The sequence below is a fragment of the Solanum dulcamara genome, chromosome 2, assembly GCF_947179165.1.
Source record: "Solanum dulcamara chromosome 2, daSolDulc1.2, whole genome shotgun sequence".
Taxonomy (NCBI): domain Eukaryota; kingdom Viridiplantae; phylum Streptophyta; class Magnoliopsida; order Solanales; family Solanaceae; genus Solanum; species Solanum dulcamara.
Genome location: NC_077238.1, coordinates 77,146,478 through 77,159,541, shown reverse-complemented (window position 1 = coordinate 77,159,541; position 13,064 = coordinate 77,146,478). Strand labels below are relative to the sequence as shown.

Here is a 13,064-nt window from a genome sequence, read left to right as displayed (position 1 = left end):
TTGTAAACAACTGTTCTTTTACCTCTACTTATAACAAATGAATATAAATGGTGAAAATAGACAATTAAAGAAGCTTATTTTAACCTAGGTGAAAATAGAGTAAAACAACAGATTAAAACTCAACCTTATTGGTGAAGACCAAAAAGAAGGTAAAAATCTACCCCGGGTGCAGTATTTATCCAGAAACAATGAATACAAACACATGTGTTGACATAATCTTGTCACTAAGCTATGGTTAACTAATATACATTCTCATCTTACTCATAAATTAGTATGGTTTGGTGTGAACATCAAGGGCAAATGCTTTTTACCAAATAATATATTCTAAAGCTTGCACTTAGCAGATGATTAAATTTTGGCTAAATGAACTTACTGTTGGAGAAAGGAACTTCACTCCTTTTCCACTTTTTCTTCTCTCCACCTTTCAGCTTTTCTCTTCTTTCAATGAAATATAGGTATATCCCAAATTGGATCAACATTATCTAGTTTACTTTTAAGATTTAATAGCATGTAAATGTATTCATTTTCTAAGCATTGACACGATCAATACTACTATCGAAATGAAACAAAGGATCTAAAGAAGAGAAGCCATATTAGTAACACTGTTTTTTGGTGAAAAAAGTCACTTCTAGACATTACTCTATTCAGAATTAAAAGGGATTTATCTTCTCCAAATATTGATTTACAAATTATAGATATCTTTCCATCTAATTTCTGCAATTTGAAGCAAAGGGAAAGGTACTAATTCCATTAAAGAGTCAAACCTTTCAAGCAAAAATCAAAAAACATAATCATGATGCAGAATGTTTGAACTTTGTCCTCCTCCCCCCCTCATTATGAATTCTACTTATTTTAAGGCCTAGTCTACTTAATCATCATAGGCTTCATTTCCCCACTTTGGCAACCTTTTTACCCAAGTTCTCAATGCTTATAATTATCAAGCTCTAATATCACTGGACACTTGTATGGACATTGGAAGACAACCCATACACCCCTAAAAGTCTTCTATGATCACTTAGTTTTCCTTGGCCTTGTCATCCATCACTGTGCTTATTCTCTTTTTTGATAAAAGTGGTATCCTCACCGACTTACACAAAACTCGATTAATTCCACAAGCTATCTGCTACCTCCTATCAACACAGGTACCGGGTACCTTTATTTACCACTTGGACGATGAGAAGAAATCACCTTGTGTATATGCTACTTCATTGACCACTAGGTTCGGCGTGATCCATCACTCTGCTTCTTTTCGAGGACCTATGAAAAAATATCTCTTATCTATTTGGCTATTCATGATTGCTATACGAGGATCACTTATGGATTTGCGAAAGGCAGGAATTAGATTTATCCTATAAGAGGAACCAAACTAAGCAAAATGATTTTTTAAGTTCTACTCCAGCTGGAGGAATCCAAGGACTAGATACGAGAATTGATATAATGAATACATGAGTTTCTCTATTAAGCAAGATGCACTTATATGTATATAAAGTATCTAACATGCTGAAAAGAAGGCTCCAAGGTCATGTAATAGTAAAGCTTCTGATCATTTTTTTTAACCGTAGTGTCTGGGTCAGCTTGCACGCACCTCGACTAATTCCACGGGATACCAGGTAACTCTATCCAGAAAGGCTAGGATAAATGGGAAGCAATCGCCTAGTATTTTTATCTTTGCTGGAATTTGAACCTGAAACCTCATGATTGTCAACTCACTTCATTGACCAGCATAGTTTTTGCTTCGTAAAAAAGGGGGGAAAGAAACCAAAGGAAAGATAGGGCAATAATGCTACATATGCACAACATAGTATTGACATCAATCTTACTGCCTCAGTCAATTCTCCATTTCAATCAAATGTTTGAAAGAAAGGCATAAAGGTGAAAGCAGTGAAGCAATGATACCTCTTACCCCTTACATCACTTGGGTGACAAGAGCATCAAATGCAAGATGAAACAAAAAAGAACAGCATAAGATAATCAATTAATTTATGAACCTGCACAGGGATAGAAATAAATATGAGAAAAGGTGGATCACTAAGTTGTAAATGCATTATATACTTAGCAATGAAACGTTCAATCACTTTATATTATCATCGGTTCTTGATCCTGATTGATCTAGGAACGCAGCAAGCATCAGAGCTTAGAACTTATAAAAAGGAGAGGGTAAGAAAAAGGAACTTGCTTAATGCCATCAGATGTAATTAAGTAGGCATCTTGCCAAGTGGAGACCAGAATCAGACATCAACCCAGCGGATATTGAAAATAAACAGAAAAACAACATTGTAAACCAAACAAATTAATTAGTGATCTTCAAAAACATCTTATAATTTTGATGTCTTTTAATAGTTCTAAAATAATGTGTTCTCTTAATAAGTAACTTTCTCATCTTTTTACAATTGGAAAATTCAGGTCATTGATTTGAACGAGTACAATTCTGAGATGTCAACACTGCTTGCATTCAATGTGGAAACCTGACAAGTAAATACGCATACTTGCAGCATTAAGCAAATATTATGGCCAAACTAGAAGGAACATAAACCAGTTCATGAGAACATCAAAAGAGAGTTCCTTCATACCTAGTAAAAATATGAATTTGGCTTTGAGATGCAACAAAGAATTGTCGATATGCTTTGAAGAGCTAAATGCTATCTTCTTTTCCATAAAATAATTGATAATAAGGTTCTTGCTTTGACCTGCATCGAGAGGCATCTGCTTAGGTGAACGTCAAACTTAAAACATAAAAGAAATTTGAGTATTAAAGATTTGGGGAAATAAATCCTCACTGGAGTGGGACTTTCTTCTTCAGTCAGCATGCTCCCGGAAACGTACGATATTATTGATAAAGGTCCTCTCGCGACGATAGCTGAAGATTAAGATAGATAAGACTCACGAATATACACACAATACTTTCAGAATACAATTTAGTTAAAGGACTTTCAAATTATAACAGTTCAAGTTTTGATGTTGTCTTTGGGCCTAGTTTACACTTTACCACACTTCTAGTCCACAGTGCATTAGACTACAAAATGTTAGCTTTGCCAAAGTTGTTTAACAAGAGTCATTTTTGTAAAGAAATGGACCCTTGGCTTGACTCAACAACAAAAACTAGCTCAAAAGGTGATAATTGCCCCAGACCATACAAGAAGACAAACAATCCATCCCACAACAAATGCAGGACAATTTAATACACACATACACACCCTCCCAGCGCGTGGCCAGTCCAGCCAATTGGTGCGTGGTCAACATAATATGGGGGTCAACATTGGGTCACATAATAATAGGGACGGTTTTGGCTCTGATACCATGTTAAGAAATGGACCTTGATCCTAACTCATGAGGTGAGGATTATCCCAAACTATATAAGGAGACAAACAACTCATCCCTCAAACCAATGTAGGACAACACAACAATATTCATAAGCTCCCCACAATCCCTTCTGATAAGAAAAAATATATATGTATGTGTGCGCGCACATTTTTGTGTGTGTATGAGAGAGAGAGAGAGAGAGAGGAAGTCAAGAAATGAAATGCTGGTCATCTGGGAGGGAGTCAAGAGTGCTATACAAATAACCTAGACAAGTTTCAAATATTTTATGGGTATACAGAGAATAAAATCCTCTACTTACATGATAAAGGCTGCTAGCATGAAACTGGTTATGCCCACTAAAAAGTGAATGCTAAATGTTCTCCAGAAGTCATCCGGATCCAGAAATATCTTTTCTGAAACTAGAGTGACTATTCCAGAAAAAAGTAGAAAGGTCCAACCAGAGGGCAGGCATCTGCGAAAGGAAAATGAGGACGAATCCTGAAAAAAATCCGAAGAATATATCGTCAGAATCCAAGGAAATACCAACTTATCAGAATCTTGAACATCCAAAAATCACAGGCATCAGGGAAAATACCTGGAAATAGTTCCTAATGAATACTGCTGAGTAAGTGATCCTAAGAGCCATATCTTTTAAATGTCAAGGAACTAATGGCTACAAATTTTAGATGTCCTTAAGGACAACCTACAACATGGTTCGCACTTCCAAACATGTAGTGAGCCGCTCATGGGCTTCCAATTCTGTATACAGATGCAAGTGCAATAGGAGAATAAGCACAAATCACATTAGAAACTATTTCACTATTAGCAAGTTCCTGTACTTGTGAAAAGGGTGACTACATGCTTCTGTTACCTTGACATACTTGGCAGATAGCCATTTCAGTTTAAGAAGTCAGCCACAACGATACTAATAAAAATGCTTGCAACACTACTACTGCTGCACCTTTATTAACTCTAAAACACAATAGCAATCATCAGGTAAACCCTACCTTCTCCTCATCATATAAAGCTTCCAGACATCACCACAGTGAAAACCATGCTTTATTTAGCCTACTTCTACATATTAGAAGTGTTCCTAAAAATAGTTCTTTCATAAAATGATTGATTATGACCTTGTAATGTGAAAGATGCTGAAAATAAAATATTCAACCCTATGTATGGTGCAACATGAATATTTACTATCGTCAAGACAGCACCTAACTGCAAGACCTTGCCTTATTTCTGAACCAAGATCTGCAGTGGGAACAATGATCATCAATTTTTTTAAAACAAAAGCAAACACTTCAAAGTTCCAAAAAGAAAAAATACTAGAACTTTAATATGTCATGAAAGGATACTCAAAGAATTAGCTAAAATCAACCCAATTGCACCAGCTGAATGTATAAGAGAAACATTCAACACCAGATAAATCAATGAGAATACAAGCAAGGAATCATTTGAGCGCTTGAGTTGAATCTCATTTGCGACTGCATGCAAAAATGCTTCTGATGTTCCTGCACCAAAGACAGAGAAAAAGTCAACAGGATTCACAATAGATCTATAGACTAGTCACCAGGGTAAATTCAACATATCATCTTCACAAGCTGAAGACAAACACAGAGCAAATTAGTGGCAAAATCTTTAGGTCACATCATTGCAATTAATGATGCAGGTTACAGCAGAAGAGAACACACTTGATTGTAGATTTCAGCTACTTGAAATAGAATTAACAAGCTTTTTAAAAGATATTTAAAGCAGCCTTATCAGAAAAATGTAAAAGGACCAAACGGATTCGTAAATGATCGAATTAATAAAATAAAATTTGTACGGAAAATAAAGCTAAAACCTCCAACAATAATTCATAAAGGAAATTGGTCACAACATCATATTAGCATAGCACAAGATGCAATGCACTGGAACGACTTCTGGATTTTTTTTTGGATTGGTAAGAACTTAAGATCAAGTATGGAAAAGATCACGGATATTGGGATCTTTTGTTCCTATCATACAGGTATATGCTGTATTTTAGCTGAAAGATGCAGGGAGCCTGCCAGTGTTACCAAAAGTGGAAAGCGCAAATTAGGCGCAATATATATATATATACACACATTATTACACAGAGATCCTATTTATAGACATTACAATACAATCCTTTACAAAGTAGGATACTATTTATTATTCTTATTCCTATTCTAACGCTCCCCCTCAAGCTAGTGCATACAAGTCATATGTACCTAGCTTGTTACAAATGTAATTAATACGAGGACCGATGAGGGGCTTGGTGAGATATCAGCAAGTTGATCACTCAACTTCACAAAATTGACTATCAATCTCAATGTGCTTAGTCTTTTTGTGAAATACTAGATTTGATGCATAATTCCAGTCAATCTCAATGTGCTTAGTCTTCTCATGAAATACTGAATTTGATGTATAATGTCGATAAAACACAAAGTGATAAAATTACAGTGTTGAACTTCCTAAACGAAACTTGAGAAGACTGTTTCAGACCATAGAGTGACTTACACAACTGACATACAAGGCTACTAAACTCCCATTGAGCAACAAAACTAGGTGGTTGATCCATATAGACTTCTTTACAGTGCAGCGGTCTCTGAAAAGTGCTCGTATACCACTTGTTAGGACCGAAATAGTCAGGTGTTATGCAAAAGCTAGCAAAGTGAACCTCGAAAGACCATGAGTAAGAAGACAAACGAAAAATATACCAAAAGAGACACACATTTAACATGGTTCAGTCAATCTACCTACATCCACAAGATGAGATGAGCAATCCACTATATAAAAGAGGGCACACAATATTGAGAAAAACAACCTCACCAATTCACTCAGAATAAAAAGAAGTTCACACAAGTGCTAATGTAACACTTATGTCTCGTTGTTTCTTCCCCTACACAAAACTCTCAAAGCCTCTAGGATTACATTGTGAATGCTACCAAATTAGAAGGAATGAGGTTCTATTTATAGAGTCATAAACTTTTTCCAACAAGAAAAAAGATTAGCCAAATATGGAGAATTTGTGTTTTCCTTTTAGGAAAAGGTAATCTTCAATAGGTTGAATCTCCATCTTCAAAATTTCTTCCATCAAATATATGTATCGACACAGATAACCTTTCTGGAAAAATTTCTCCAACAAAAATCTTTATTGCTGTCAAATAGGTTGTGGCTAGAATTGAACCCGCCAAGATGATCACCATTTTTAACCTCGCTCTGATACCATGTGAAAATTATTGAAGAAGAATATTATTGAATTGTGTCTCTGCATTATTACACAAAGACCCTATTTGTAAACACTACAATACAATTTTTTACCAAATAGGATACTATTTATTATTCCTATTCTAAATAGGATGGTATATATATCCAAGACTAATTAGTATAAGCAAGAATAAAAAATATGTGGACAATGAAATTGAAAAAATTACGATAAACTAAAATTTCAATTGTTTAGTGCAACCCCTTTAGGAAAGGCTCATTGGCAAGGACAAGTATGTCTTAGAGCCTTGATGACAACATTAAAGCGCACATTAAGCGAGGCGAAGCGCTCAACATGGTTTGAGTCTCGTTTCAAGCCTTAAGCACATCTTTGACAACACTGAACTGTGCCCTGTCCTCATTGGTACATGACCCCTGATGCTTTGGGACAAGAGCACAAAAGATGGCCTATTCCTAAAATATACCAAATTCATCTCCGACAAGAGACTGGCTGGGTGAGGCATGGCTTCATGAAGCTACCCATTTATATAAAAGGGCAGCCCGATGCACTTAGCTTCCGCTATGCGCAGGGTCCGGGGAAGGACCCGACCACAAGGGTCTATTGTACGCAACCTTACCTTGCATTTCTGCTAGAGGCTGTTTCCAAGGCTTGAACCCGTGACCTCCTGGTCACATGGCAGCAACTTTACCAGTTACTTCAAGGCTCCCCTTCTAGCTACCCATTTATATAGGATCCGAAAAATACAAAAGAGGAAAATTCACCAAGTTGTTATTCAGGTTGAGCAAACGTACAATAAGCAGGCTCTCGAACACTCCAAGCACCATATAAAAGAGGTGTCCGTCAAATGAGATTTTTAAGCATGTCATGACATAATTAAAATGTCCCCTCTATAACAATAAAAGTTTTCAGATGAGGCGATTCCCAATTTCACATAGTATAGTGAGTTCAAGTGTCACTGTCATCCATAATGAAAAGTATATTCACATGCTTGGTCCTATAAAAATTATCAGGCTAGCACGTCATGATTAATTAAATGGAAAAGGGTCGAAATTACCCTCGAACTATTCGAAATAACGTTTAAAGGGCATTTGTGGTCCAAAACATAGACTGCAGGGGCAGTTTTGATCCCAAAAATAAACGAAGGGTAAATGTGAGCTATTTCGAATAGTTCGAGGGTAATTTTGACCCTTTTCCGTTAATTAAATAACTAAAGCTGTAGACTCTCTAACAGTTTGGTCTTCTACCTGAAAAGATTCACATAATTTAATAAGACAAAAGAAACTTGCTAATAGCTCCATCTCTACCAAATATTTTTTTTTAAAAGTCACCAATTTTAAAGCATGCATCAAGGTTGCAGCAGCTCAAAAAGAATGAACCAACAAAAATGACAAATGAATGAACTTGGCCAGATTCCAGTTAAGAGCATGTTTTATTTTATAACCTCCAGTTTAACAGCATGCTTTTCCAAAACTTATCAGAAAGCTGAAGAACTGCATCACTCACAGAAATTTCTAACATGAACAGAACTCTTAAGTAATTTCTGACATGGAAGCTGCAACGGTACAATTAAATTACAAACTCAAATACATCAAAATCAAAGACAAAGTTGAGAATTCCAATCCTCACAACATTTGTTTCCAATATACACATAGCGCTGTTTCAACATCATTATTTACTAGATTTGAAGTTTCATAGGACCTGCTTAATTATCATAATATACTGTGGTTCTTGCTTCATAAGACAATCCAGTTATTAAAAAATAAACTAGTTGGATAACTTCCATGAGGTAATTCAAGATGAAACAATGGCAGTCTATTCTTCAAACCAGCTCATGCAGCAGGATATCACAACAACAGTAGAAAATTTGGCGAGCACTGGAGACCCATTACGAATTGAAGAATCTAAAGGGGGAAAGGAGACAGAATCTTTTTGCTTAAAAAATACCGAAGAATCTGAAAGAGGAGCAGGGAGAGAAAATACTAGATAAATCTGGGAATCAACATTGACAGTTGGGGATGGCCAGCAATGGGGAACTCTGGGATGTTCAAGAGGTCAAACCTCTTCTTGTTCATCACCAAGAATCTCTACTTGATAAGGAGATGAAGGCAACAATGTGGGTTCAACAAAATTTACTCAAATTACACAAGATGTTTGGAGTAGATTTTCAGGGTCATGACGAGGAAGCACTTGAGCTTCTCAAGCAGATTGATGCATGTAGGCAAGTGAGAAGAATGGAGCAAACTGTGGATATTAAAAGGACCAGGTTTAAAGGCACCAAAGAGTTAAAGAATCTGATTACCTTTGATGTTAAATTCAAAAGTGATGGTGATAGATCTAAGGGGAAGGGGAGTCTTCAATCTGTCCCATGAAGCTCAAATTAATATCTGGAATGTTAGGGGGTTAAATGACTTGGGGAAGAAGAGAATTATGCAGAATTTGGTTCAAGATTGGAAGGCAGACGTAGTTTGCCTCCAAGAAACAAAATTAGAGGGGAATGTGAAGGATATCATCAAACAGATTTTGGCAGGGAGATGGATCAGAAGTGCTGTCTTGAAGCTAGTGGAACCAGAGGTGGAATTATTTTACTTTGGGACTCTAGAGTATGGAAAGGGGAGATCTTACAGGTTGGAGCTTACACATTATCTTGTAATTTCAAGGCCCAGTTAAGTGATTTTGAATGCCATATCACTGATGTTTATGCTCCTAACAGCAAATTGGAAAGAAGATTGGTATGGGAGGAATTAGCTGATGTCAGAGGTCTCATGGAGGGACCTTGGGCTATTTGTGGTGACTTTAATGTGTGTAGATTCTCCTCTGAAAAAGGGGACTGCATTAGGAGAAATTCAGCTATGGGGGAATTTTCAGACTCTATAGAGGATATGGAGCTCATTGATTTCAGTTAAATGGTGGTACTTACACTTGATTTAAAGGAGCCAATCATACCACTGCCTCTAGAAGACAGGATATTGGTTTCCACAGAATGGAATAACCAATTCAGCAACATGAAGAAATCTGCTTTACAGAGAGTGATTTCAGATCATGTTCCAATTGCTCTCTTCGGTGGACATTGGGAACAATCTAAGTCATATTTAAGTTTGAAAATTGGTGGTTAAACTCAGAAGGTTTTGTTGATAGAGTTAGTAACTGGTGGAATGACTTTGCCTTTACTGGGAAACCAGATTACATTCTTGCTTGTAAACTCAAAGCTCTCAAAGGAAAGCTAAAAGAATGGAGCAGGGGAATCTGAAGCTTCAAAAGAATAAATTGCTTAGCCAGATGGCTGAACTAGACTCTTGTTGGAGAATAGAGCATTGACAGAGGAGGAAATTGCTAAGAAAGCCAATTTGTTCATGGAATATGAACGGTGTCTGAAGAATGAACAAGTGGCTTGGAGACAGAGATCAAAGGCTTTATGGATCAAGGAGGGTGTCCTAGGTTCTTTGTGGGGATTTCAACACTGTGAGGTACCCATCAGAAAAGAAAAATTGCAACAAAATCAACAAAGGAATGGCAGACTTTTCAGACTTCATAGAAGACATGGAGCTAGTTGATCCTGAATTATATGGGGGAAAGTACACCTGGAAGAAAGGAGACATACATACAACAGCAGCCAGACTGAACAGAATCTTGTTCTCTGAAGAGTGGGAAACAAATTTCAGAAATCTAAGATAGAATATACTTCACAGAGTGACCTCTGACCACTCTCCCATAATGTTACAATGTGGTGATTAGGAAAACACAAAAGTCATACTTTAAATTTGAGAACTGGTGGTTGGACATAGAGGGTTTCAATGACAAAGTAGGAGGATGGTAGAATTTTTTCAACTTCAGAGGGAAACCTGATTATGTACTGGTTGCAAAGCTCAAAGCACTAAAAGAGAAGCTAAAAGAATGGAGCAAAACCGCACAAGGGAACTTGGGAACTCAAAAGTAAAATGTTCTGAAACAACTAGCTGAATTAGAGGAGATACAGGAGCACAGAACCCTGAGGACAGAAGAGAGAACCTCTAGAATAGCTTTGAACATGGAGTTTGAAAACATAGCTAAAGGGAGGAAATAGCTTGGAGACAAAGATCCAGGGCAATGTGGCTAAAGCAAGGGGACAGAAACACTGCTTTCTTTCATATAACTGCAAATGCACAAAGGAGAAAGAACACAATTTCAAAGTTGAAAGTGAGAGGAGAAATTTTGAATAGACCAGAGGAGATACAAAAGGAGATAGTTACTTATTATGAGGAACTATACTCTGAGCCAGAAGACTGGAAACCCTATTTGCAAATGAGAGATTGCCCTATGATTCATGAAGAAGAGACCAATTTACTTTTGGCACCTTTTGAGCAGCAGGAAATACTAGAGGGCATAAGAGCATGTGCAGGGGACAAAGCACCAGGGCCAGATGGTTACTCCATGGCTTTCTTCAGTCAGTGCTGGGACACCATTAAACCTGATCTGGTGGCTACAGTGCAGAATTTTCATGAGGCAGAAATGTTTGAGAAGAGCATTAATGCCACCTTTGTGGCCTTAATTCCTAAAAAAGTGGGAGCTGTGGAACTGACAGACTTTAGACCTATTAGTCTAATAAGTGGGGTTTATAAGATCATAGCTAAACTTATGGCAGAAAGGCTGAAGAAGGTGTTATACAGACTTGTAAACAGACAACAAATGCCATTCATAAAAGGTAGACAAATAATGGATGCAGTCCTGATAGCAAATGAATGTGTAGAATCCAGACAGAGAAGTCAATGCCCTAGAATTCCATGCAAGCTTGATATTCAGAAGTCCTATGACCACTTAAACTGGAATTTCTTACTACTCATGATGCAAAGGATGGGTTTTGGAGGCAAGTGGATTAGATGGGTGAAATCCTGCATAAGCACAGTCAAGTTCTCTAGTTTAGTCAACAGAACTCCCAGTGGCTTCTTTCCATCTCAAAGGGGACTGAGACAGGGTGACCCCCTGCCACCCTTCCTATTCATTCTAGCCATGGAAGGATTGAGTAATCTAATTAAGACAGCAAAGGTGAAGGGTTGGGTAAGGGGCTTCCAGGTGGACAACACTACACAAAATGACTTGGAGATCACTCATCTACAATATGCAGATGATACTTTTATTTTTTGTGAAACGGTGAGAGAGTAAATGGTGATTCTAAGAGTAATATTCATCATCTTTGAAGCAGTTTCTGGATTACACATCAACTGGAGAAAGAGCTTCATTTACCCCATTAATGAAGTGGCTGAGGTGGATAGTTTGACAGACATTTTGGGTGGTAAAGTAGGGGAGCTACCAACTATATACCTAGGTATGCCATTGAGGCAAAGATCAAATCAAAGGGGATCTGGAATGGGGTAATAGAAAAGAGTGAGAAGAAGTTGACTAATTCGAAGAGCCAATATTTGTCTAGGGGAGGTAGACTCACTATGGTTAATAGTGTGCTTGATGCATTACCAGCTTACATGATGCCTGTATTCCCAGCACCAGACAATGTCATAAAGAAGATAGATGCTTTGAGAAGAAACTTCTTATGGCAGGGAAATGAAGATAAAAAGAAGTTCCATTTAGTCAAGTGGGAAGAGGTCATAAAAAACAAGAAAGAAGGGGGGATGGGGATCAGGAACATGAAAAGGCAAAACAGAAGCCTTATGTTAAAATGGTTGTGGAAGTTTCTGACAGAAGAAAATATGCTATGGAAAGATGTGGTTAAGGAAAAATATGAGATTGGAGAATAGGAGGATGACAAAGATGGTGACTACTCCATATGGATGTGGTATCTGGAGATCAGTAAGAAATCTCTGGCCTTTTCTTCTATCTAGAATCAGATTCTAGGTGGGTAATGGCAGGAAGGTGTTATTTTGGGAGGACAAATGGATAACCCAAAGACCCTTGAAACAATTATTTTCACACTTGTAGGCACTAAGCCTCTAGCAAAATACAACCGTCTCTGGAATGCTGTAACGACCTTGAGGGTCATTTTCGGAAATTTGTACAAAATTACCATTTTACCCCTATCTTTAGTGCCCCAATTGTTATTTGATTGGGTTGTGTTGTTGGTTTTGTTAAAATCTTAATAAGTTGTGAATTGTGTGAGTTTTTGAGTTTTCATAAGTTTTAAGTGTTAAAAAGTGATTTTCGGTACCAACCAGAGCTACGGGTCTCGGAACGGGGTTCCGTCAGTTCCATCAACTCCGGAATGTGAAAATTGATCTAGGAGAGTTGTTGGAATCATATTTGGGGTTAATACATGAATTTGAGGTCTTGAGTTGAAAATTTTGATTTTTATTAACTAAGTTTGACTTTGGTCAACAAATCGAGTTCTGAGTGTCAGATGGTGATTCTGCTAGTACCATTGACTCTGAAATGTGTTTTTTGATCAATTTGCACTATTGGTTTATATTTATAGAGTTCTGAATGAGTTTTGAGGGTTAGAAACATGTTTTGAAGGGTGGTGGTGTAAGTTGACCGCAGTCAATGCGCGGTCAACACGCGGTCAGCAGTAACTTTTTGGGCAGAAAATGCCCCTTTCTTTCCATTTCAATAA

The 13,064-nt window shown here is 37.3% G+C and overlaps 1 protein-coding gene across 2 annotated transcripts in view; it reads right to left on the bottom strand.

Moving 5' to 3' along the window:
• Window positions 1-1,488: 1,488 nt before the first annotated feature.
• Window positions 1,489-13,064, bottom strand: part of LOC129880811 (uncharacterized) — a 29,245-nt gene continuing 17,669 nt past the window's right edge. Inside the window, exons 11-16 of one of the 2 annotated variants that reach the window (XM_055955014.1) lie at window positions 4,656-4,811; window positions 3,896-3,948; window positions 3,620-3,798; window positions 2,778-2,857; window positions 2,571-2,687; window positions 1,489-1,988 (exon numbers count right to left, since the gene is read on the bottom strand). In XM_055955014.1, the coding sequence (XP_055810989.1) occupies window positions 2,797-2,857; window positions 3,620-3,798; window positions 3,896-3,948; window positions 4,656-4,811 (449 nt within the window). In that variant the 3' untranslated portion in view covers window positions 1,489-1,988; window positions 2,571-2,687; window positions 2,778-2,796. Of the gene's footprint in view, window positions 1,989-2,104; window positions 2,466-2,570; window positions 2,688-2,777; window positions 2,858-3,619; window positions 3,799-3,895; window positions 3,949-4,655; window positions 4,812-13,064 lie in introns of those variants that run through there. The other variant, XM_055955013.1, reaches the window with a different exon arrangement.